The following is a 26,606-nucleotide window of genomic DNA, read 5'->3' as shown; positions in this document are numbered from 1 at the left end:
TAGCTGAAAGACATCTAACTAACTAACTAAATAAATAAATTAATTAATTAATTAATAAAACCCTTCATCTTTAACATATTGAAACATGTGACCTTCACTTGATCAACACTGAGAGATGGAGGTGATATAACTCTAATATTGTTTATAAAATGTAACTAATAGAAATGTAATTTTACTGTGAGGAAAAGGTTTGACCCCCCTCCACATCTATTACTACTCCAAATGCCTAAAATTAGACTCAGCTGCAGAACATCAGCTGCAGGTGATCAGAGCATGGTTGGAGAGGATTATTCTGGAGGAGTCTTAGTGTCTTATTTAACCCTCAGACGTTTAGTCTGGTCTGCTCTTGATTGATAGTTGAAGTGAGTGGTGAAGAAGATCACCATCATGGCCAGATCCACAGAGCTCTCTGAGGCCTTCAGAAAGAGGGTTGTAAATGCAGAGGAGTCTGAGAAGGGGGGTTAAAAAGATCTCAGAAGAATTAGACAAGTGAAACAACTGCCAATATGGCCATGTCAGGCTGTCCGAGCACATTCAGCCCAATGAAGAGCAGACCAAAGAAGTCTCCAAGAGTGCTAAAATGTCCACACGGTAACAGATAGTTCTCACCACAGCTGATGTCAAAGTCTATATCTACCATCAGAAAGACACCAAACAAGTGATTTTCATGGGAGGTGTGCAAGGAGGAAACCCTTGCTGACAACAAAAGCAAATGTGGGGTCTCAGCTCAGTGTGGATGACATGAAGGCCTCAGTTCCATATATTTAAATATGTTAGAAATATTTTTTCATGGTTTTCATGAGGTGTCCTTATTTTTTCACATGACTGCATTAAATGTAATCAGTGTTTTTGAGCAGTATCTTACCCTGTGGCTTTAGAAGCCAGTGCAGAGCTTCTGGAGAGGCGGGCATTGACCTCGATGATGCAGTACTCCAGGGAGGACGGGTGCAGGGCGTACTGGATGTTGCACTCACCCACAATGCCCAGGTGGCGCACCACTTTAATGGCCGTCTCTCGTAGCATGTGGTACTCTTCGTTGGACAGCGTCTGACTGGGTGCCACCACAATGGAGTCACCTTAGAGGGGACAGAGGGATTTAACAAGCTCTGATGAAGCATCTCAATGGCACACGGATTTACAGAGCCGCGAACAGCGAGCCGCACCTGTGTGGATGCCTAAGGGGTCGAAGTTCTCCATGTTGCAGACGGTGACGCAGTTATCCGCTATGTCTCTGACCACCTCATACTCCACCTCCTTCCAGCCCAGCAAAGACTTCTCCACTAGGATCTGACTGCTCATGGCCAGAGCCTGCAGCAAAACAGAGACATCAGAGAGCTTAAAGACAAAACGGTGGTAGTGGGGAGAACATAATGTGCATGGGCTCTCCAGGACTCAAAGTGGAAACCACTGGAATGGCTCCTCTGTACTGTTGGCCTGTTAAGGGTGTAGAGGTTAAAAACGTTGAGGCTGGGTGGATCCTGAGTGGTGCAACCATCTAAGCGTTGGCCAAATCATTAGGAGATTGCAGGTTCATAGCCATCCGGTTAAGCCCTGGACACACAGGGATTTTGCATTTTGCGTTGCCTTGCGAAATGGCTGCGAACATGGCTGGAAATTAGCGGAAAACAGCAGCTTTATTGGTCGGGGACACGAAAGTTCACCAAAGTTTTAGGACGCTCTGAAAAATAACTGCCAGATCTTCAGAATAAGAAAAATGGGGTATGTTTTATGCCTTATTCAGACGGGATTAGATTTACACAGGACCCTGGGGTACTTCTCTTTTTCACAGCAGGCTCTTTTAAGTTTATTCCATCAGCCATGTCTGTGATTTTCTCTGTCATCATTGCGAGAAAATTACAGGCCAAATGACCTGCTCTGATCATTTTAGACCCGCCCGAATTCACATGTCTGCATTTTTCCAGTCAGACGTCGCCTCATGTTGCAAAAAAAAAAAAAAAACGTTACAGTCGCTGCTGCTGGTGTATTCAGTATCAGAGCTCCTCCAGTGGATATTAAAAACTTTCTGAATCACTAAAGAAAAACTGGAAATTGAAGATAAACATAAGTTTGTGTTCATCTTCAGCATCAGTGCCAGCTTTTTAAAGAGGTCAGCTACACCTCATATAAGATAACTGGCCCACACCTCGCCAGGGGAGCTTCTGAAGTGTACGTTTTGGGCCAAAAGTAAGTCCTCTCTGTCCAAAACGGCTCCATTACCAATGTTGTAGCTTAGCAAAAAAAAAAACTAGCTAAACAGCAGAATCGGTGAGCTGGTCGCTATGGTAACCAGGAAAGTGGAGAAGTCTGTTGGAAGTCATGGCCGTCTGCGCGATCATCATAAAACGTGTAAAATTTAGCATGTCAAACTTGACCAAATATTTTAGGACAAGCGCAAACAAGCAGCCGTGTGATCTGGCCTTCAGAGAGTATATGAGAATAGAATGCGTGGGTAGGATGACCCATTTGACCACCATGCCTGACCACAACACTTTTTAATGGAATACAGACCTGCATGACAACACCCATGATCTGTTCAGAAGAGCATAGCCTTCTGCAAATTATCCTGATCAAGATCCTCCAGGCATTTGCAGAGTCTCACCTTGCGCGCCGTCTCCTCCAGCTTCTGTTTGTCGGCACAAAGCCCAGAGCCCAGCCCCCCAAGAGCATAGGCTGAGCGCAACATCACCGGGTAGCCGATTTCCTCCGCTGCCTTAAGAGCATCTGCCACCTACGGGACATCAGGGAGCATTACAGGGTGTGGCTATGGGTGAGACACTGCTATTTGACCATGACCATGTGTTTAACCATCTATTGACATTTCTTTAAAAAAGCAGAAGTCCAGGATCCTCGCTCACCGACTCCACTGCAACACTGGGGGCGATCTTCTCGTTAATCTCCATCAGCTTGTCCGCAAAAAGCTGTCGGTCCTCTGTGGCCATGATGGACTCAACAGGTGTGCCCAAAACTTTCACCCCGTACTTCTGCAGGACGCCACTCCGAAACAGCTCCACTCCTGATCATACAGACAGAGACACAGCAGGTAAGTTCTCAGATCTCATCAGAACAGATGCAGCTGAACATAAATCCAGTAAAAAGGAGAAACAAGAGCTTCTAATTCTGAAGAAAGAAAGTAGTGAGATCTTGTCGGTGAGCTAGTCTGAAGAACAGAGCTCGGTTCCTCCAGGTTTCTCCTGGACGCCCCCCCCCCAGTCCAGACAGCACAGCGTGGAGGATGTGTTCAACTCCATCAACAGCAGCAGCAGCAGCAGCAGCAGCTCACCTGATTTACCATCATTAAGCCCTGATTTACCACCAAACCAGGTGTTGATCTGAGGAAAGACTCCTTGAGAGAGGAGAACTTTGGAGATGTCCTAATGATGAACACAGTGATGGAAAACCACCACCACTTTCTGTAGGAACGTTATTATTGGTGATTAATCTGATATCAGTGTTTCCATTCCATTTCCAAAGCAGCTTTCCATTCTCATTTTCACAGGAAGCCTTGGCTCAGTACTGTACTGACTCCAAACATTTGAACAGTAGTGTATAAATGAAGTCTCTGGGTGTAATTGAAAAGGGCATGTGGATGACTCACCGCAGTTGAGTGCTGTTTGGCCTCCCATGGAGAGCAGGATGCCATCAGGCCTCTCGGTTTTGATCACCTCGGTCACAAACTGGGGCGTGACGGGCAGGAAGTAGACCGAGTCCGCCTGCTTGGTGCCCACCTCATTAGTCTGCACCGAGGCGATGTTGGGGTTCATCAGCATGGTCTTCAGGTTCTCCTCCTGCACAAATCAGCACATTTTGTATATCTCTATGGTCTACTGCAACACTTTTAATGAGCGAGAGGTGTGTTCGGTATATGAATCATAATACAATATGTGGACAAAAGTATTGGGACACCTGCTCATTCATTGTAGCTTCTGGAATCAAGGGTATTCAAAGAAAAAAGAAAGAGCTGATCCTGCTTTTGTTGAAGTAACTGTCTCTACTGTACAGGTAGGAAGGCTTTCTACTAGATTTTGGAGGAGCATTGTTGTGAGGATATGATTGTACTCAGCAATAAGAGCACTAGTGAAGTCTGGATGCAGGATGATCACCACCCTACCTCATCCCAAAAGCAGCCAACAGGGAGGGTTAAGGGCCTTGCTCAAGGGCCCCAACAGTGGCAACCTGCCAAGCTCGGGTACTGAACCCGTAACTCTGTCTTCAACAGCCTGGAGCTCCAACCACTGCGCATTTCTACACTACTTGTTGTTCCAGAGCATCAGAGACGTATAGTAAGGAAGTAGAAGTACTTCACTACTGTACTTAAGTACTAAAATACTGTATCTGTATCTCCTACTTCCACTTTTACTTCACTGCATATTTTGGATGAGATTAATACTTTTATTCAGTTTCATTGTTCATGTGCTGCATCGTTACTCACTACAATAAAAAAAAACAATATGAATCATTTCTAACCCACAGTATCACCTCCAGAGCGCTAGATGGTGCTGTCACCAGGTTCGATGAGGCTGCCTTAACAGTGAGCAGAACAGGCGATCGAGCCGTGAGCGAGCACGCTACCGTTCTTCCTCTCACTCCGCTGCTGCAGTGAGGACACTAACACTAGAGCTCTGTTAGTTTATCTCCAGATGGAAGCAGAAGAACCACCAGAAGAACCTCCTCCATCTTCACCTCCTGCAAATGCTCGTATGTGTCCGAATGGGCTGAGATCTTTCAGTTGTAGTTGAGTTTACAGAGAGTGAAGCTCAGGGGTTTGAGCTGCTCTCCTCACTGGTTTTACAGATGAAACTCTTGTATGTGGCGGGTTGAGTCAGGTCTGCTCAGCTCTCTCTCTCTTTTGGGCGAGTTTGTTTAGAGAGTGAACTGAAGACTCGTGCTTATGAACGCTGTCTTCTACAGTCCTGTCCTTCTACTACAGCCAGAGGAACTGAGACAGTCCTTAAGTCTGAGCATCTGAAATAATATTAACAATTATACTCAAACTTTTGACTGCTTTCTGTTAGAACTACAGAACACAGTACTGTACTTTTACTCTCAGTACTTAAGCAGTACTTTTTAAAATACTAAACTACTTGCAAATACTTAAGTACAAAAAATGTTAAAATACTTTAGTACTTCCACTTAAGTCTGGAGCTTAAAGACACGTCTACTTCTACTTAAGTCACTTTTTTAATCGAGCACCTGTAGTTTTAGTCAAGTGCACACACATAATTTAGAGGACAGGCATAGCTGAACCCTCTGACTGTATAATAATAATTAGAATAATAATAATAAGAATGTTAGTTATTCATATTTATATATTTATAATATTACTGCCTCACACAAGCATTAAATCTGTTCTGGTCAAAGATAATAGACAACCCAGGATTTTAAAATGAGTAGTTTACTGTTATATTGGCTATACAATGATGCTCATTTTGCAAGCCTGTGTAATCAATGCCCCTTATAACAGCTAGCATAAATAAGATAAGATATGCTAAGACAGTCCTTTATTAGTCCCACAGTGGGGAAATGCTCAGTGTCACAGCAGAAAGGGATAGCAGGGACACTCAGTTACAAAAAATGTAGATAAGTAATTTACACTGTATACACAATATAAATAAGAATTAAAAAAACAATAACAATATTATTTACAGATTATTGCAAATGACTTTTAATTGCACATGTGGGGGGGAGGGGGGTATTGCACATAGTATTTTTACATTGAGGGACCTCTGTTCCCTGAACATGTGTGTGTAGTTTAAGTGTGTGTGTATGTGGTCCGCTGGGAGCAGTGCTGGTTGTGGAGTCTGACGGCAGCAAGGAGGAAGGACCTGCCTATGCTTTATATATATGCTAATATAACTGATGGCTTCGCTAGTTTAATGAATGCCTTTGCTTCAGTGGTCTAATATGTACTGTTGGTAGGTTATACAGTTAGAAGAGGCCTTAACCAAAACAGATCGCCATGAGCTATCATTACCCTGTCAGTTGTGTGGCTGACTCTTTCTTTTAAAGATGAATGCATCAGCTGTTGAAGTTTTTGAAAGGTCACTGGGGCGTTATGGGAAATGTAGTGCCTGTAGTACATTTTGCATGGGGTGTCCTCAGGATTAAATTTCAACTTTTTACCACTGTCACTGTAAGTGCTCCACAGCAACATTTCACTGGAGAAAAGCCCCGGTATAGTGGGTCTAAAGGCGTCAAAAAGATCAATTCTTTGATAAATGACACACACACACACACACACACACACACACACACACACACACACGAGAACTTGGTAGAGACTTGAGCTGCATTGTTCTACTGGACTCACCTTCATGGCTTTCACAGCTTGCGATCCTGAGTAGTCAAACTCTCCAGCCTGGCCGATGGACAAGCCACCAGAGCCCAGCACTAACACTTTAGAGACCTGTACAGAGCCAGGACAACAGAAATGCGTCAGAGTGCATCCCTAACTTATACCAGGGAGCTGAAACCGAACCTCATTCTGACAGGAAAGCAGTGACATCCACATCTCTCAGGCCTGAAATCCTCCCGTTCACAAGACTGTGTCTCCCTCACCTGGGTTCTCTGTGGTACTGCAGGCTTCTTCGGCATCACTGACACAATGCTAGCGTTTTTCCCCTTCTTTATCAGGGATATGAAGGCATCAAACAGGAACTACACAAGATAAACAAAGGCATCAAAATAACAGAAATCACACAAAGGCCCCAAGACAGGAGGATCGACCAGCATAACAGCTTAGGACTGAAGACGTGTCTCCCTGTGCTGGTTCACCTCCACCAAAACAAGCAATGGGTGTGCTACCTCTGTATCTGTGGGACCTCCCTTTGCCTCTGGATGGAACTGTGCAGTGAATATGGGCTTGGTGTTATGCATGATGCCCTGAGTGAAGAAAAAAACGCATACACATACAATTAAGCATCTTAGTATCTTAGGACCATAGCCATGAAAATGTTACAGCCAATGAATTGTCATATAAATAACTGAGATTAATAATTCTATATTGGTTTGTTCATTTTAGATGAATTACTTAAATGGCCAATTAGCTTATTATCAATTTATTAACACTGGCATGAGTTACAATATATGCACAAGCTCTACAGAGAACAACACCCTGCACATTTTTAAAGGCTTTTAATGCTTACTTGGTGAATTAACATATATCCGACAGTCTATTTTCAGGCCTTCCACCTGCGTCGTTTAAACAGCAGTGCTGCTTGTGAATATATCTATGCCAATAGGCGCAGTGGTCTCGAAATGATGGGTGTTCAGGTCAGTTTCTGGAGTATTGCCGTGTATCTTGGCAACAGAAAACACAGGAGGAGCCTCACTGTCTAGGCAGACGTCAACAGTCAGACGTTCGTTGCTATCCTGGCAGTGAATTGTCAACACAGGCGTGTGCAGCCTGACGCTCGTACACCCCCCCCCCCCCCCCCCCCCCACGCTTTTCACCACTGAAATAGCAACCCGCCAAAGTGAGACTGCAACTGGCTCTTAAAGGGAGCGGCGAGCGACACCCTGATTGGTTTATTACTGTACGTTACGCCCCCAAAAAAACACACCCATGATTAATTAAGAGACTTAGTACATGACTTTTGAGAGTTTTGAGCCGAGCAAGGTGAACTTTTCCCGTCGTTACCATAGCAAAGACACACCGACACGCCCCCTAAATCAAGCTGCACAGTGCGCGGTTGGCGGTTCGCTAAAAGATTCCTAAAATAGGGCCATCTATATCGTCTCTGTCCAATGAAAAACACGTGGAGGTGTCCTGTGGTACCTCTGGCTGGTACATTAGCAGCAGATCCTTTAAGTCCAGTAAGCTGTGAGGTTGGTGGGGCCTTAATGGATTGTATCAATCAGCCTTGGGTCCCCATGACCCTGTCACCAGTTCAACAGTTGTCCTTTCTTGGAGCACTTTTGGTAGGTACTGACCAGTGCACACCACAAAAACCCTACAAGACCTGCCTGATGTTTTGGAGATGTTCTGACTCAGTCACTCGTCTAGACAGTTTGGTTCCTGTCAAAGTGGCTCAGAATCTGATGCTGGATTTTTCCCCTTTATCACATCACCTTCAAGAACTGACTGTTCACTTGCTGCCTAATATGTAGACCCTCCCCCTTGACAGACGCCACTGTAAGATAATCAGTGCTTTTCACGTCACCCATCACTGATGCTAATGTAATGGATCATCGATGTATATGGAAAAAACAACCCTATATATATATATTATGCATTACAGAATTGTGGTCAGCACTAACAGCTGCAGCAAGGTGATTACATAATTATTAAATAATTATGTAATTAATTATTAAAATGATAATTATTAAAATAATTATATTATTTTAAAAAGCTAATGAAATTGTTTATCCAAAAAAACGAAACAAATGGGGCTAATAAGACATTAAACTTAAAGAAAATACCACAACACAGAGGAAACAGACCTCATTGGTTCCATCATTGGCGTTGACAAAGAGTGGGCTCCAGCCTGGAGGCAGAGACTCGCTGTCTATTCCATAGCCATGATTCTGAGCTGTGATGAAGGCCTGCCCCGTCATCACATTCAGCACTGGCTGGTTCTGGCCTCTGTTGAGCATGTAGATACAGAATGGAGATGAGCATCCAGACCCTGAGCAAAACTAATGACTGTGTATTTTTCAAGGTGACAAAGACCAGCCAAGCAAGCACACTGTCTGGTTTAACTAGAAGCACACAAGCTCATTAAACTGCTCGCAGAAACACTGCCATACTAATCAGTTCATACATTTTTGGGAATATGAGTAAGCAAGTCTTCATATACAGTGCAATCAACATTTCACTGGTGAACTTATAAATATTTAATCATGCATATTTAGGCTTCCAGGCTAAAAGACAAAGTACACATGGAAGTTTGTAATAGTTGTGGCCTAAAATATCATCACACACACACTTCTGATCTGATCTGATTATCAGACTACAAGTGTTGCCTACGGTCGCCGTACCTGTTCCCCATGGGCAGCTTGTAAGACTGAGCGCCAGAAGCCAAAGCCGTGATCTGGTTCCCCATACAGATACCAAAAACAGGCTGAGGGCGATCACTCTCCAGCACCTGACAGGGAAAAAAAGCAATAGCATTAAAAGTAAAAATAGCAATGCTGTCCCGTCTACACTGGAAAAAAATTAACTTCAGTAAAGGTGGGACGGGGTTTCATCCACAGGTGAGATTAAACACTGCTAAATGTTCAATACTCTATCCCTCTGAAGCCTGGTCTTCTTATTCATTCAGTTATTACTCCTGAAGCAGAAACTACTGTGAATTAGGCTGTTTGGTAGCTGGTTAGTTTAGCATATCTTGTGGAGTCCCACTGGGTTCAATTTTAGGGCCTATAAAACTGCTCAGGGGTTAAATCATAAACTTGCTGGTTTTCCTGAGGTTTACCATCACTAGGTCCAAGAATTCATAGAAAGTCCCTATAAAGCCTCCCAACTCCAGAATCATCTTCCATATAATGTTTGGGACTCAGGCACAGTTTCAGTCTTCAAGTCTAAGCTGAAATAAATTATTAATTATACTTAGACCGGTCACCTACTCTACATTACAGATTACAAAGAAGAGTACCCTAACTCCTGATCTTATTATTGCAGCTATTATTAATTATATTATTACTATTATTAACCATCACCATTTCTTGATCATATATGATATGTCAGCATGCCTGTGCATAACAGCAAACTTCTGTGGGGTCGCCGTGACTTTTTATCAATAATTCATAAAGAGTTCAGACCAGAAGAGGACTGGTCCTCTAATGTTAATCATGCTTCCTCTGCATCTAAAGGACGTATTCAGACTACGTGAAGATGGGAACCCACCTTCCGAACGTTCTGAATCAGAGTTTCCGCCAGCGACGGGTCTCCAGGCCCATTAGAGATGAACAGACCGTCATACTCCAAACTCATGAGATCCTGATTCCATGGAACCAGATGCACTTCAGCACCACGCTAAGCAAAAAAAGGTCAAGCGCTCGTCAGACCAGTATAGTAACTGTAGCACTTACTACATTTCATCCCCCTCTATGTAGTCAAGTATTGGACAAATGATATAACTCCTAACACTGCATTACCAGAGGTCTTTTTACATTTACATTACAAGACATTTGACTGACGCTCTTATCCAGAGTGACTTACGTGTGAATCGTGTTACACAGGTAGGAGAGTGTAGCATTAGGAGTCTTGCCTAAGGACTCTTATTGGTGTTAAGTGGTGTGCTTACCAGGCTAGGGAATTCAACACTAGTCCACCACTGGGAAGGCAGTGTTGCTACCCACTACACCAACCACTGACTACTATATCCCTATACATATAGCAATACATGGATATAGATATCTCAGTCTAGGGATTTTCACCCAATTTATTCTGTACTGCATTAAAACGCCTTTATTTTACACATGGCAAATTTCCAACAACCTACAGTTGGATTTTGAACTGTACATATTATAATCTTTGATTGCCCAAAGTCTTTCAATCTGTCAGAAAAATCAATACAAAGGCTACCAGCTGGAAGGTTTTCCAAGCTTGTAATCCTGAGGTTTTCCAGATAATCATAAATATTATATATAATATCCGGAAACCTCAGGATTACAACTTTGGAAAAACTGTCCGGCTACCAGTGGCAATGCCTTAGTCTGTTGTAAAATACGTTTATACATTTCTATTTCATACATATTTTGTAGTTATATATTATTATCTAGATAGATAGACAGATAGATAGATAGATAGATAGATAGACAGATAGATAGATAGATAGATAGATAGATAGATAGATAGATAGATAGATAGATAGATAGATAGACAGACAGACAGACAGACAGACAGACAGACAGACAGACAGACAGACAGATAGATAGATAGATAGATAGATAGATAGATAGATAGATAGATAGATAGATATGGAATAGCAGTATATAGACCAAATTTACAAAACAGACTAAGGTTAAAGCAAAATGTCAAATAACCAAAAAACATTAAAGTATCGATACACAGAGATAATAATATATAACTACAAAATATGTATGGAATAGAAATATATAAACAAAAATTAGAACAGACTAAGGCATTGCCACTATAACTGTCTGGCTCCAAGCTTGTAATCCTGAGGTTATTCGGATAATCAAATCCCCCTTTTTTCCCTATCAAAGTTCAGACTTCCAGATATCACAATATAAGGATTTCTAGATCTGAATTTTCTGTCTATTTAAATCCCCCTCTATGTAGTCAAATGCTGAACACATGATATTTCTGAACTCCTAATACTGCATAAACAGAGCAATTATCTGCGTTATATACTATTTTAACTTATTATTTAAGGATAAATTTCTTTAATGCAACCTGGGCACCAAGTTAAAAGCATGTATTTGTTCCAGTGTAAAATTAAATAGGTTTTATAAATGTGATTTTTTAAAGGACTCAAAATCATAGATTTATTTTCAAGCAATCTCTGTACGAAGTGTGACCTCAATATACTGTCACTCAAACCTGAATCCAGCTCTCAAGGTGGGATAAAAAATCATCATGTTGTTTGGTATTGATGTTATTCAAGATGTCTGGTTAAAGTTTGGAAATATCCAGCTGTAGCATTTAATCCTGCATTGGTTTGGTTGGATTATACAATCCAGATGTGAATCTTCAGGTTAAAAAATGTCTTAATTTCAACTCAACTGTCTTAATTTTGTTAAAAAAAAAATTGAGCCCAGATGTTCTACCTTGACAAGCAGTCTGATTATGTTGTGCTTGATCCCACAGTCCACTGCCACCACTTTGATTGGGTTGCCTTTCCCGAAGACTTGGGTTTCCTTGAAATGGCAAAGAGAGAGAGAGAGCTGTAACAATCCACTGCTTGATAACACACTGCTAACAACAACACGTCAGGCTGTGCTTACCTTCGTGGAGACGTCTGCCACAAGGTTTCTCTCATTTGGGTTAATTATGTCTACTGGCTGGCCTTCAAACTCAATCTTCCCTAAAACTGTGCCCTGATGGGAGAAAATAACCCCATTCAATACACGCTGTTCTACAACAAGCCATAAAGCCATGTAACACTCTTAAGATTAGGCTGTTATGGGCTTCAGTAGAAGAGGAAACAGGCCAAGTGTCTACCTTGTCTCGAATGATCTTGGTCAGCATTCTCGTGTCCATGCCGTACAGAGCTGGTACCTTCAAAACAGGCAGCAGATGCATCAAACCAAATGCAATACAGAAGGAAGCCTCACAATCACAGCTCAAGTCCTTAAGTGCTGTAACACGTCCTTCCACACATACCTTCTCCTCTTGAAGCCACTGAGCCAGAGACTTCACAGAGTTCCAGTGGCTGTAGTCATGGCTGTAGTCCTGCACCAGCAGTCCTGACACCTGCCAACACCAATATTCTTGTATGTGGGGGTTGGACTGTATATTACATAATAATTTTTAATGGCATTTTCAGTTGTGTAAATTTGGTGTATATACTGCTATACCATTTATTAACACACATATATATATATTAATAAATGGAATAGCAGTATATACACCAAATTTACATAACAGACTAAGGCTAAAGCAATGTAAGGTTGCAAGGTTAAAGCAAAGTGTCAAATAACCTAAAAACAAACCTAAAAACATATCTATACACAGAGATAATAATATATAACTACAAAATATGTATGGAATAGAAACGGAATAGAAAGCTTTGCCGCTATGAGCCAATGTAAACACAGATACAAATATGAAATGTACAAAGTAAACTACTATTTAGAGCATTTATTTATTTGCAGAAATGACAACTGCTCAAAAACAGCTGTTCAAATAATGCAGAGAAAGTATTATAATAAATATAATGCAAATAAATTATTATTCAGATTTTAAAAACACAGTACTAATATATCTGAACTTTGAGAGCATTCAGAATCACTATGGTGAAATAACCTCGACTGCCAATCACAGCTCTCATGTCTCGGCCAGCTCTCCACTAGTCTTTCACATTGCTGTTGGGACTTTATGCCATTCATAGCCTGCAAACTCAGCTCTGTTTAATGAAATGCCTGGAATAAAACGCCTGCTGTACACGTAGAGATGCAGATTTAATTTAAAAAATGACATCTCTTCATTTTTTACACATTAACATATACTGTATATACTACTGTCCTGTTGAAGTTACGAATATACAGATGTCACACACTGCTGTTCACATACAGTTACCTACAGTTAAAGGGTGCGAGTCAGTATGGCGTGCAGTATAACTGGGCTGTTGGTCCCAGTTGTAAAGAGTGAGTATATGTGGGGCATGAGGGTGTGTGTGCTTTGTCCGTAGGGTTCCACAGTAGTGCTGACTGAGGTGAGATATGTGTGTGTAACGGGCACTGAAGTGAAGCACCAACTGTTTCACATTGTAATACGATCACTCAAAGCGTGCATTATGCCTTTTGGCAGCCCCTTGTGATCACATCAGACGTTAATCCCAATTGTGAACAGGGCCAGAGAGCCAGGGGCGTCACAGGGCCTCACAGGGCTCCACGGGGCCTCACTGAGTCTCAGACCACAAGGTTCAGAACTTCTGAAAGAAGTTTATATTGATTTTTATGAATATTAATCATATTAATTTTCATGTGAGGTAAAACGTTAGGACAGCCCCACATTTATCACGACTTAAAATACCAAACGTTCTCCCTTTAAAAAATGCATTTCTATTAATTATATATTAAAATGATGTTTTTATTAGTAGTGTTTTTTCTGAAATTACTTCTGATTAATCACAAGTTTAAATGCAAGCTAGCACATCCTTGAAATTTTGGGCAGGAGAACTAATAAACTGTCTAGAGGAATCAGTTTATTAGATTTTCTTCTAATATCTCTGTATAGTTTAAAGAGCTTCAGCCTCGAACACGACGAAGCTCAGACACAGAAGCTTTACTAGAGAAAAAGCTTCACAGAGTTTTTAAGAGATAAATGGATGATCAGTCAATGGGCTGGATTAAGCTAAGAGCTAAGAGAGGAGCAGCTGTGTGTGTGAGATTTAATTCATATTTCAGTATAAATAAAGTGTAATCTACCATCTGAGCTCAACAGTAGCAATGCTGTGTTCACGTCACTAAGTAAATACGCCACGGGGCCAAATTTAGTAAGATGATTAATTTGCCCTAAAAAAAAAGATGAACGTGTGAAAGTTTGTGAATTAACTGTACATTTTAACGTGTCAATGATGTCTTTAGTATTAATTAGGATCAAAAACCCAACGTTTTTTGGAGGTGTCGTCATTTTTCTGTGGCTGTGTTCTGTTATGAGCAACAGAATGCTGCTGATTGTACTGGCACTGTATTTTGTACAGGACTGCTCTGTGCATGCTAAAACTGTAGCGTCCCACAAGCTCATGCAGTCTTAAAAAGAGCCACCGCCAACTGACACCTCCTTTCCTCCAACAACGTGCTGGTGCTGGAATGGATCCTATGCTTCCACTGGTTTGAGAGCCCCATGATTACCTATGAGGATGTGGGTGTTCCATCAAAAGGCGGTTGCTGGTGATTTGCCTATTTTCTCGAGCACTGCAGTTTCCGAGTTCAGACTTGCTGGTTGTGCTACCTTGTCAAACAATGCTACCGTAGAGTATATTTATCGGCACATCTGCCTAAATGAACAACTAGGTAGGACGGGCTAAAAGCACCCTATCAGAAAATTCTCAGTAACAGGTTTGTTGCAGACTAGTATGAAGTTCTCTGGCCGAGAACCTGTGGTTTTGTGGTGGAAAAGCATGGAACCTGTCAGGATTTTGACACCTGCATCAGCACCATGCCAGTGGAAAGGTGCTACCAGACCCAACACTGATGGGTCTTTAGGCGAGCCACCAACTGTGCACTGTGCAGCTTGATTTAGGGGGCGTGTCGGTGTGTCTTTTCTATGGTAACGACGGGAAAAGTTTGCCTTGCTCGGCTCAAAACGCAAAAAAAGTCATGTACTGAGTCTCTTAATTAATCAAGGGTGTGTTTTTTGGGGGCGTAACGTACAGTAATAAACCAATCAGCATGTTTCTCGTCGTTCCCTTTAAGAGCCAGGTGCGGTCAGACTGACCTTGGCGAGTTGCTATTTCAGTGGTGTAAAGCTTGGGGGGGGGGGGGTGTATGAGCGTTGGGCTGCACGCGCCTGTGTTGACAATTCACTGCCAAGATAGCAACGAACGTCTGACTGTTGACGAACGTCTGTCTAGGCTATTTTCCGTTGCCAAGATACACAACAATACTCCAGAAACTGACCTGAACACCCCTCATTCGAGACCACCGTGCCCATCGGCGTAGATATACTCAAAAGCAATGCTGCTGTTAAAACGAATTAGGAGGAAGATAACACACCTTGCGCATGGGTGTAAGATAGGGCCCAAATAGTTCAAGCTGAGTATGTCGAAACATCCAAAACTGCCCCATCGTCTGCAGCTGGGGCTTCAAATACTAACAGACAATCATCACATAGCAACACAGGATGGTGTCAGTGTAAGGATCAACACCCACCTGAATGCGATCCGACTCCACATTCCTCCTCAGCCCCAGTTCGTCAAGCTCCTGTGTGTTTGGAACACCATAGTTGCCCACAATGGGGTAAGTGAGTGTAAGGATCTGTCCCCTATAGCTGGGGTCTGTGAGGGCCTCTGGATAACTGGAGGTCAGAATAACAGATCCTACATCAGACTCAACAACAGAACTAAACATTTCTACTTCCTGTCTTTTCAACATTTATCATTCCAGGTACCTGAGAAAACTTATATAATGTTGGATCCCAAGTCTACAGAAAGATACAGTATATGGGCAAAAGTATTGGGACACCTGCATATCACAGCTACAGGAGCTTTTATCCCATCCCATCCCATTCTAAACCCATAGGCATTATTAATATGGAGATGGTCCCTCTTTGCTCTAAGCTCTACCAGCAGCAGCAGGTCTGGAGCTCTGCAGTTATTGAGTCAGTTGGAGGCTTTTCTGCACTCTGCTCTGAGCTTAGCACTCTGCCCTGACCCCGCTCTGTAACTTTACGTGGTCTGACAGACACTCGGTGGACACTGAGCTGCTCTCTGTGAGCTGTTCCTCCTAAACTCTTCCACTGTTCAATAATAACACCACTCACAGCTGATGGAGGAAGATCTAGGAGGGAAGGTCTAAATTTCTCCAGCTGACTTGTTGTTGTTGGTGCAGCGGTGTCTCCTATTACATACAGAACCACGCTGGAGTTCAGTGAGCTCTTCAGAACCTCCCGTTCTTTCACTGATGTGTGTAAGAAAGGCAGACTGCAGGACTAGGGGCTTGATTTTATACACCTGTGGGAATGGGACTGAATAAAACTTCTGAATTTAATGATTAAGAGGTGTGTCCCAATACTTTTGTCCATTTAGTGTCGATCTCTAAGAGCAGGGCTGGAGAAAACTAGCACTTTTTACTTTGTACTATAGTATATACATATAGTATACTTCAAATTGTTTGAAATACCAATTAGTCTCATATTTCTCCCAAGATATATCATATTATATCAGAACATTATGACCACCCCTGTCTTGGAATGAACTTCAGTGACCATATAGGAGCCTTGTGTAGTTCAATAACTCCAAACTTATCAGCCTCCTCCTTTCACCCTGTTTGTTCCTCAATGCTCCTGACCCCACAGGACTGACCACCTCAGAGCAGGTAGTATTTGGGTGGTGGGTCATTCTCAGCACTGCAGTGACCCTGGCTGACATGGTGGTGGCTAGTGTGTTAGTAGTGTGTCCCTGTAGAGAAGGACTGCCAATAGATACAGATAAACACTGAACCTATTGGCACCACTGGCAAATATGCCAATGCCATGTGTGGGCTAGAGGGGTCTAAAGCTCCACAGCTAAATGGAACTGCGTTCGTTCTCTGGAATGATGGTTGGTGCTCCATCCGATACTTTTGGAATGAGTTGGGACATTGGAGATTAGGTGGGGTGGTGAACATCCAACATCCAACATGACCTGACTAACACTCCTGTCGCTGAATGCAATCAAATCCTCACAGCAATGTTCCAAAATCCTAGTGAAATCCTACTGGAAATACTTCCCAAACAAAAGCAGGACCAGCTCTTTTTTAACACCCTTGAATTCAAAATAAACAACGAACGAGCAGGTGTCCCAATACTTTTGTCCATATAGTTTAATTCCAAGCTCCGACCTCTGAGGTAAAGGGAACACAGCCTAAAGACAGTGTGCACTTTCTGGCCTCGCTTTGCTCCTCTGTGTGGTTGCAGTTAGTGGCTTCTTCTCACTGTGGAGGAGTCTGCTTACCCTACAAGCCCTGTGTTGAACACCAGCTCTCCAGCTGCAGACTGCCTATGGCCAAAAGAGTAGCCCTTCATCACCGTGCCATCTTCCAGGACCAGGTGTGCAGTGTGGGCCTACAATCACAAAAAAAACCTGCACTGGTGATGCCTGGAATGTCTGGTTGACATTAACATAAATGTGATGCAATTTCAGAAGGCTTTGCCCCTGCATGCAGGAGTGATGCAATATTGCACCAGCCTGGCTGATCTGGTGCTCCAGCCAGCCAGTAAAGAGCTTCTAGCTTCTCAATCACAGACAGGAGAAAAGAGTGAGACATCAGAAATGCAGATTAAAAGGTTTAAGGGACTGTCTGTTTATATACACATTGATTCACGAGATCCTGCACTTCAGTTATCCAACTAAAGCTGTTTAGCAAGTTAAGCCATGCCATAAACATCCAGCTAAAGTTAATTTTAACAATTCATATGAAATCCAAAGCCTTGTTCATCATATTTGGCATTGGTGGTGTGGAAAGGTCACTAGTTCAAGTTCATGCAGAGACAGTTATTGGTAAGAGTGTTATGAGGGTTAATGTAAGTTGGTTATTGTGAATAATATGGGAGTTAAATTTGAGTTGTTAGATGGTTATTGGTAATAATATGAGAGTTGTGAGGGTTAATTTGAGTTGTTAGATGGTCATTGTGAATAATATGGGAGTTAAATTTGAGTTGTTAGATGGTTATTGGTAATAATATGAGAGTTGTGAGGGTTAATTTGAGTTGTTAAATGGTAATTGGTAATAATATGAGAGTTGTGAGGGTTATTTTGAGTTGTTAGATGGTTATTGGTAATAATATGGGAGTTAAATTTGAGTTGTTAGATGGTTATTGGTAATAATATGAGAGTTGTGAGGGTTAATTTAAGTTATTATATGGTCATTGTGAATAATATGGGAGTTAAATTTGAGTTGTTAGATGGTTATTGGTAATAATATGAGAGTTGTGAGGGTTAATTTGAGTTGTTAAATGGTAATTGGTAATAATATGAGAGTTGTGAGGGTTAATTTAAGTTATTATATGGTCATTGTGAATAATATGGGAGTTAAATTTGAGTTGTTAGATGGTAATTGGTAATAATATGAGAGTTGTGAGGGTTAATTTGAGTTGTTAAATGGTAATTGGTAATAATATGAGAGTTGTGAGGGTTAATTTGAGTTGTTAGATGGTTATTGTGAATAATATGGGAGTTAAATTTGAGTTGTTAGATGGTAATTGGTAATAATATGAGAGTTGTGAGGGTTAATTTGAGTTGTTAAATGGTTATTGTGAATAATTGAAGTGTGATGGAGGTCAATATGTGAGCCAGAAGGTTGCTAGATGGTTAACGTGAATAATATAAGTGCTTTGAGGGTTAATATGAGCTGGTGGATGGTTTTTGTGAATAATATGAGTTGTGAGGGTTAATTTAAGTTATTAAATAATTTTAAAAAATTGTGTTGTGAGGGGTTATGAGTTATTAAATGTATATTGTGAATAAATTTGGTGTTGTGAGGGCTAATTTGAGTTGTTATATGGTTATTGTGAATAATATGTGTGCTATGGGGTTAATATATTGGTTATTGTGAATAACATTAGTGTTGTGAGGGCTAATATAAGAAGTAGAAAGTTCATCTGACATATAAGTGTGAATAATATGAGAGTTATGAGGTTAATGAGAGTTTTTAGATGGTTATTGTGAATACAAGTAGAGTTGTGAAGGTTAATTTGAGTTTTTTTTATTAATATGAGTGTTGTGAGGGTTGATATATGAGCTAGAGATGAATATGACCCCTACAAGTGTTGCAAAAGTTAATAGTAGTTGGTTATTGTGAATTATATGGGTGTTATGGGGTTAATATATTGGTTATTGTGAATAACATTAGTGTTGTGAGGGCTAATATACGAGCTAGAGATGAATATGACCCCTACAAGTGTTTTAGAAGTTAATAGTAGTTGGTTATATAGAATAATATGAGAGTTAAAAGGTTAATGAGAGTTTTTAGATGGTTATTGTGAATACAATTAGTGTTGTGAGGGTTAATTTGGGTTGTTTTTATTAATATAAGTGCCGTGAGGGTTGATATATGAGCTAGAGATGAATCCGACCCCTACACGTGTTTTAGAAGTTAATAGTAGTTGGTTATATTGAATAATATGAGAGTTACGAGGTTAATGAGAGTTTTTAGATAGATATTGTGAATACAATTAGTGTTGTGAGGGTTAATATATGAGCTAGAGATGAATATGACCCCTACAAGTGTTGCAAAAGTTATTAGTAGTTGGTTATTGTGAATTATATGGGAGTTATGGGGTTAATATGAGTTTTTAGATGGTTATTGTGAATAAAATTAGTGTTGTGAGGGTTAATTTGAGTTCTTTATTTGTATTAATATGAGTGCTGTGAGGGTTAATATATGAGCTAGAGATGAATCCGACCCCTACACGTGTTTTAGAAGTTAATAGTAGTTGGTTATATTGAATAATATGAGAGTTACGAGGTTAATGAGAGTTTTTAGATGGTTATTGTGAATACAATTAGTGCTGTGAGGGTTAATATATGAGCTGGAAGGTTAATGTGAATAATATAAGCTGTGAAATGGTTTATATGAATGTTCTGGTCTGCGGTGTGAGGGTTAATATGAGCGAGTAGAGGTTTATATGACTGATATGAGTGGTATCGTTGTTGGTGTGAGGGTTAATATGAGCGAGTAGAGGTTTATATGACTGATATGAGTGGTATCGTTGTTGGTGTGAGGGTTAATATGAGCGAGTAGAGGTTTATATGACTGATATGAGTGGTATCGTTGTTGGTGTGAGGGTTAATATGAGCGAGTAGAGGTTTATATGACTGATATGAGTGGTATCGTTGTTGGTGTGGGGGTTAATATGAGCGAGTAGAGGTTTATATGACTGATATGAGTGGTATCGTTGTTGGTGTGGGGGTTAATATGAGCGAGTAGAGGTTTATATGACTGATATGAGTGGTATCGTTGTTGGTGTGAGGGTTAATATGAGCGAGTAGAGGTTTATATGACTGATATGAGTGGTATCGTTGTTGATGTGGGGTTAATATGAGCGAGTAGAGGTTTATATGACTGATATGAGTGGTATCGTTGTTGGTGTGAGGGTTAATATGAGCGAGTAGAGGTTTATATGACTGATATGAGTGGTATCGTTGTTGGTGTGAGGGTTAATGAGATAATGTGAGCTGTTAGGGGTGAGTTTGACTAGTATACATTGTTAAAGGGGGACTGTAAGTACAGTAAAGGGTGAGTGTAAGCTGGGTATGTGCTGTACGATACGATATGATACTTTTATTGTCATTGCACACTGAGCAGCAATCCTTAAGGTGCTTAAACATACAATAAATAACACAACTTAAAAAACTAAAATATACACACAAATTTACACAGTGGATGATGAAAATATATACAATATAATTACAGATATTGCACAACTCAGTATAAGTATAAGTAGCTGTAGGACTAATATGAGTGCTGTGAGGGTTAATGTGAGTTATTACAGGGTTAGTTGATGGAGTTATCAGAGGGTCAGAAGGTGTAGTTAGAGGGTCAGGCTGAGTAATAGTGAGAGTGAGAGTATGCCCGTTACCTTCAGGCTGAGTGCCCGCTGGGATGAGGCCGGTCTGCGCGGCAAGCGGCGCTTCAGCAGCACGGCGGCTCCTCTCAGCATTCCTCCGCTTGTATTCCCACTGTAGTATCGATTATCGATCACACGGCTCGCCGAGATCTACGCAGCGAGTGTGGAAACAGCCCCGCGTGGAGACACAGAAAAAAATCACTCAATGAGTGACGTGTCGTCCTGGCCCAGCGCCCCGCCCACTACCCCCCCCCCCCTCCACACACACACACACACACACACACACACACACACACACACACACGCCTCCGAGCACGTGGTCGAAGCGCTAGTGAGAACAGGCCCGTCTGGATCCCACCTGATCTGCAGCCCAAGGCCGATCCAGGTTCACTGGAGACCTGAATGCAGCTTTCGGATCCACATGACTGGAAGATCAGATCTGCCAAACCGCTGCAGCGCAGGATTTATCAGCCTGTTCTGAAAAAGGCCCTACCCTGCATATTTCACACGCCCATTCAGGTTTATCCACTGATTCTGCCAGAAGCATGGCAGGACTGATAGACTTCATAAGCAGCAATAACGACGAATTGATCCAAAACGATAGCTGAAATCATTGAAAGATAATAAGTATAGGTATATATGAGTGGTAATACATGCATTAATGACTCAGAATATTAGGATAAGAGTCCAAAAAGAGAAAATTCAACATAAAGTTCAACTCAACCTAAAAAATCTCAGTTTAGATCTAAATGTAGTTTCTATCTATCTGTCTATCTATCTATCTATCTATCTATCTGTCTATCTATCTATCTATCTGTCTGTCTATCTATCTATCTATCTATCTATCTGTCTATCTATCTATCTATCTATCTGTCTATCTATCTATCTATCTGTCTATCTGTCTATCTATCTATCTATCTATCTATCTATCTATCTATCTGTCTATCTATCTATCTATCTATCTATCTGTCTATCTGTCTATCTATCTATCTATCTGTCTATCTATCTATCTGTCTATCTATCTGTCTATCTGTCTATCTGTCTATCTATCTGTCTATCTATCTATCTATCTATCTGTCTATCTGTCTATCTGTCTATCTATCTGTCTATCTGTCTATCTGTCTATCTATCTATCTATCTGTCTATCTATCTGTCTATCTGTCTATCTGTCTATCTATCTATCTGTCTATCTATCTGTCTATCTATCTATCTATCTATCTATCTATCTGTCTATCTGTCTATCTATCTATCTATCTATCTGTCTATCTGTCTATCTATCTATCTATCTGTCTATCTATCTATCTATCTATCTATCTATCTGTCTATCTATCTATCTATCTATCTGTCTATCTGTCTATCTGTCTATCTATCTGTCTATCTATCTATCTATCTATCTATCTATCTATCTATCTATCTGTCTATCTATCTATCTGTCTATCTATCTATCTATCTGTCTATCTGTCTATCTGTCTATCTATCTATCTATCTATCTATCTATCTATCTGTCTATCTATCTATCTATCTATCTATCTATCTATCTATCTATCTGTCTATCTATCCATCTATCTGTCTATCTATCTGTCTATCTATCTATCTATCTATCTATCTATCTATCTATCTATCTATCTATCTATCTATCTGTCTGTCTATCTATCTATCTGTCTATCTATCTATCTGTCTATCTATCTATCTATCTGTCTATCTGTCTATCTATCTATCTATCTATCTGTCTATCTGTCTATCTATCTATCTATCTGTCTATCTATCTATCTATCTGTCTATCTATCTATCTATCTGTCTATCTATCTATCTATCTATCTATCTATCTGTCTATCTATCTGTCTATCTATCTATCTATCTATCTATCTATCTGTCTGTCTATCTATCTATCTATCTGTCTATCTATCTATCTGTCTATCTATCTATCTATCTATCTGTCTATCTGTCTATCTATCTATCTATCTGTCTATCTGTCTATCTGTCTATCTATCTATCTATCTATCTGTCTATCTATCTATCTATCTATCTGTCTATCTGTCTATCTATCTATCTATCTATCTGTCTATCTATCTGTCTATCTGTCTATCTATCTATCTATCTATCTATCTGTCTATCTATCTATCTATCATCTATCTGTCTATCTATCTATCTGTCTATCTATCTGTCTATCTGTCTATCTATCTATCTATCTATCTATCTATCTGTCTATCTATCTATCTGTCTATCTATCTGTCTATCTATCTATCTGTCTATCTATCTATCTATCTATCTATCTATCTGTCTATCTATCTATCTATCTATCTATCTGTCTATCTATCTATCTATCTGTCTATCTGTCTATCTATCTATCTATCTATCTGTCTATCTGTCTATCTATCTATCTATCTATCTATCTGTCTATCTGTCTATCTGTCTATCTATCTGTCTATCTATCTATCTGTCTATCTATCTATCTATCTATCTATCTATCTATCTATCTGTCTATCTATCTATCTATCTATCTATCTATCTATCTATCTGTCTATCTATCTGTCTATCTGTCTATCTATCTATCTATCTGTCTATCTATCTATCTATCTGTCTATCTATCTATCTATCTATCTATCTGTCTATCTGTCTATCTGTCTATCTATCTATCTATCTATCTATCTATCTATCTATCTATCTGTCTATCTATCTATCTATCTGTCTATCTATCTATCTATCTATCTGTCTATCTATCTATCTATCTGTCTATCTGTCTATCTGTCTATCTGTCTATCTATCTGTCTATCTATCTATCTATCTATCTATCTATCTATCTGTCTATCTATCTATCTGTCTATCTATCTATCTATCTATCTGTCTATCTGTCTATCTATCTATCTATCTATCTATCTATCTATCTATCTATCTATCTATCTATCTGTCTATCTATCCATCTATCTGTCTATCTATCTGTCTATCTATCTATCTATCTATCTATCTATCTATCTATCTATCTATCTATCTATCTGTCTATCTATCTATCTGTCTATCTATCTATCTATCTATCTATCTGTCTATCTATCTGTCTATCTATCTATCTGTCTATCTGTCTATCTATCTATCTATCTATCTATCTATCTATCTATCTATCTATCTATCTGTCTATCTATCCATCTATCCGTCTATCTATCTGTCTATCTATCTATCTATCTATCTATCTATCTATCTATCTATCTATCTATCTGTCTATCTATCTATCTGTCTATCTATCTATCTATCTATCTATCTATCTATCTGTCTATCTATCTATCTGTCTATCTATCTGTCTATCTATCTGTCTATCTATCTATCTGTCTATCTATCTATCTATCTATCTATCTATCTGTCTATCTATCTATCTATCTATCTATCTATCTATCTATCTGTCTATCTGTCTATCTATCTATCTATCTGTCTATCTGTCTATCTATCTATCTATCTATCTGTCTATCTGTCTATCTATCTATCTATCTATCTATCTGTCTATCTATCTATCTGTCTATCTATCTGTCTATCTATCTGTCTATCTATCTATCTGTCTATCTATCTATCTATCTATCTATCTATCTATCTGTCTATCTATCTATCTATCTATCTATCTATCTATCTATCTATCTGTCTATCTATCTGTCTATCTGTCTATCTATCTATCTATCTGTCTATCTATCTATCTATCTATCTGTCTATCTATCTATCTATCTATCTATCTGTCTATCTATCTATCTATCTATCTATCTATCTATCTATCTATCTGTCTATCTATCTATCTATCTGTCTATCTGTCTATCTGTCTATCTATCTGTCTATCTATCTATCTATCTATCTATCTATCTATCTGTCTATCTATCTATCTGTCTATCTATCTATCTATCTATCTGTCTATCTGTCTATCTGTCTATCTATCTATCTATCTATCTATCTATCTATCTGTCTATCTATCCATCTATCTGTCTATCTATCTGTCTATCTATCTATCTATCTATCTATCTATCTATCTATCTATCTGTCTGTCTGTCTGTCTGTCTACCTATCTATGTATCTTTCTATCTATTTGTCTGTCTGTCTATTTACTTGTCTGTCTGTCTGTCTGTCTGTCTGTCTGTCTGTCTGTCTATCTATCTATCTATCATCTATCTGTCTGTCTGTCTGTCTGTCTGTCTGTCTATCTATCTATCTATCTATCTATCTATCTATATCTATCTATCTATCTATCTATCTATCTATCTATCTATCTATCTATTTGTCTGTCTGTCTATCTATCTATCTGTCTGTCTGTCTGTCTGTCTGTCTATCTATCTATCTATCTATCTATCTATCTATCTATCTGTCTGTCTGTCTGTCTGTCTCTGTCTATCTATCTGTCTGTCTGTCTGTCTGTCTATCTATCCACTTGTCTGTCTGTCTGTCTCTGTCTTTCTATCTGTCTGTCTATCTACACTGTAACTAAAACCTAGAAAAAATCAGCATTATTTTAAAACACATTTCAAGGAAATGAGACATCTTTTACAAACATTTGTCAACATTTATAAAATGACTTTAGTAGTACTTTAAAATAATGTAATATATTATGTATGTAATATATTAAGCATTGTTGTGAACATTTCCTTAAAATAATTCAGCATTTTAATAAATTTGCTCACAATGTCGAGAAAAAACAAGGCCATAAACACAATGTTTACTCGTGTTTACCCGTCCACACAGTTTGTTTATATAAACTAAGCTGGAGTATATTTAGTGGTGGATCAGTGGTACTGGGATATTGATCACTGGGTTGTGGGTTCAATATTCAGCTCCACTAAGCTAAGCCAATGTTGTGTCCTTGAGCAAGGCCTTTAACCCTTTCTGCTGCTGGAGTGCTAAAGCATATCTGACCCTGGCTTTCTAGGCCGGGATATGCAAAGTGAAAAGTGAACTGAACGGTCATAATGACAATGAAAAGTACCTCAGTAGTTTGGCCTCGCCCATTCACACTGATGCTATAAGAAGCATCAGACATGGTTTAAACTTTAGAAGATAATGCAGGACAGCCACTCAGTCAGCACAGTCAGGCCTGAAGGCACAGAAACACCACAAGGTAGGGAAAAGGCCTTTAAAATAATGTATGCAAATGCTTAATAAGACAAGGATAGATATAATAAGCTCTAAGGCACCTGAGCACCTTATTTAAACCCATGTCTCTCAGCAGTAAGAGAGTTTCTACTGTAGAAGCTCCAGATCTCAGCCAGTCCAGCCAGCACAGCGTGGAGGATGTGTTCAACTCCATCAGCAGCAGCAGCAGCAGCAGCAGCAGCTCACCTGATTTACCATCATTAAGCCCTGATTTACCATCAAACCAGGTGTTGATCTGAGGAGAACTCTAAATTATACTAGACTCCATGAGAGAGGAGAACTTTGGAGATGTTCTAATGATGAACACACTGATGGAGAACCACCACTACCACTTTCTGTAGGAGTGTTATTATTATTAGTGTTTATTCTGATATCAGTGTCTAATGCAAAACGTTACAGGAGAAGGAAGTCAGTGTAAAAAGTCATGTTGGTCTTTCCACAAGCACCCCACTAAACACTCCAGTAGTAATCTTCATCTGTGGCCTCAGAGCTTGTGAAGACTTTGAGGGCTCTCTGAAGGACACAGCAGTCACTCTGGCATCTGGCTCCCATTCCATGAGCGGTATCCTGCTGTGTAATAGGTATTATCCTGGTG

At 40.0% G+C, this 26,606-nt stretch overlaps 1 protein-coding gene across 1 annotated transcript in view; it reads right to left on the bottom strand.

Annotated features, from left to right (window-relative positions):
• Positions 1-20,989, bottom strand: part of cps1 (carbamoyl-phosphate synthase 1, mitochondrial) — a 91,694-nt gene extending 70,705 nt beyond the window's left edge. The window contains exons 1-18 of the mRNA XM_072684999.1: positions 20,909-20,989; positions 17,283-17,392; positions 15,502-15,646; positions 12,290-12,379; positions 12,128-12,184; positions 11,911-12,003; positions 11,734-11,823; positions 9,845-9,973; positions 8,977-9,083; positions 8,440-8,581; positions 6,802-6,879; positions 6,556-6,654; positions 6,308-6,403; positions 3,596-3,785; positions 2,856-3,013; positions 2,600-2,728; positions 1,164-1,308; positions 866-1,076 (exon numbers count right to left, since the gene is read on the bottom strand). Coding sequence (XP_072541100.1) covers positions 866-1,076; positions 1,164-1,308; positions 2,600-2,728; positions 2,856-3,013; positions 3,596-3,785; positions 6,308-6,403; positions 6,556-6,654; positions 6,802-6,879; positions 8,440-8,581; positions 8,977-9,083; positions 9,845-9,973; positions 11,734-11,823; positions 11,911-12,003; positions 12,128-12,184; positions 12,290-12,379; positions 15,502-15,646; positions 17,283-17,392; positions 20,909-20,989 — 2,150 coding nt within the window. The remainder of the gene's footprint in view (positions 1-865; positions 1,077-1,163; positions 1,309-2,599; positions 2,729-2,855; positions 3,014-3,595; positions 3,786-6,307; positions 6,404-6,555; positions 6,655-6,801; positions 6,880-8,439; positions 8,582-8,976; positions 9,084-9,844; positions 9,974-11,733; positions 11,824-11,910; positions 12,004-12,127; positions 12,185-12,289; positions 12,380-15,501; positions 15,647-17,282; positions 17,393-20,908) is intronic.
• Between the last annotated feature and the right edge of the window lie 5,617 nt (positions 20,990-26,606).

This window comes from Salminus brasiliensis, chromosome 8 (assembly GCF_030463535.1).
Source record: "Salminus brasiliensis chromosome 8, fSalBra1.hap2, whole genome shotgun sequence".
NCBI classification, from domain to species: domain Eukaryota; kingdom Metazoa; phylum Chordata; class Actinopteri; order Characiformes; family Bryconidae; genus Salminus; species Salminus brasiliensis.
This window is presented reverse-complemented; position numbering and strand designations above follow the sequence as displayed.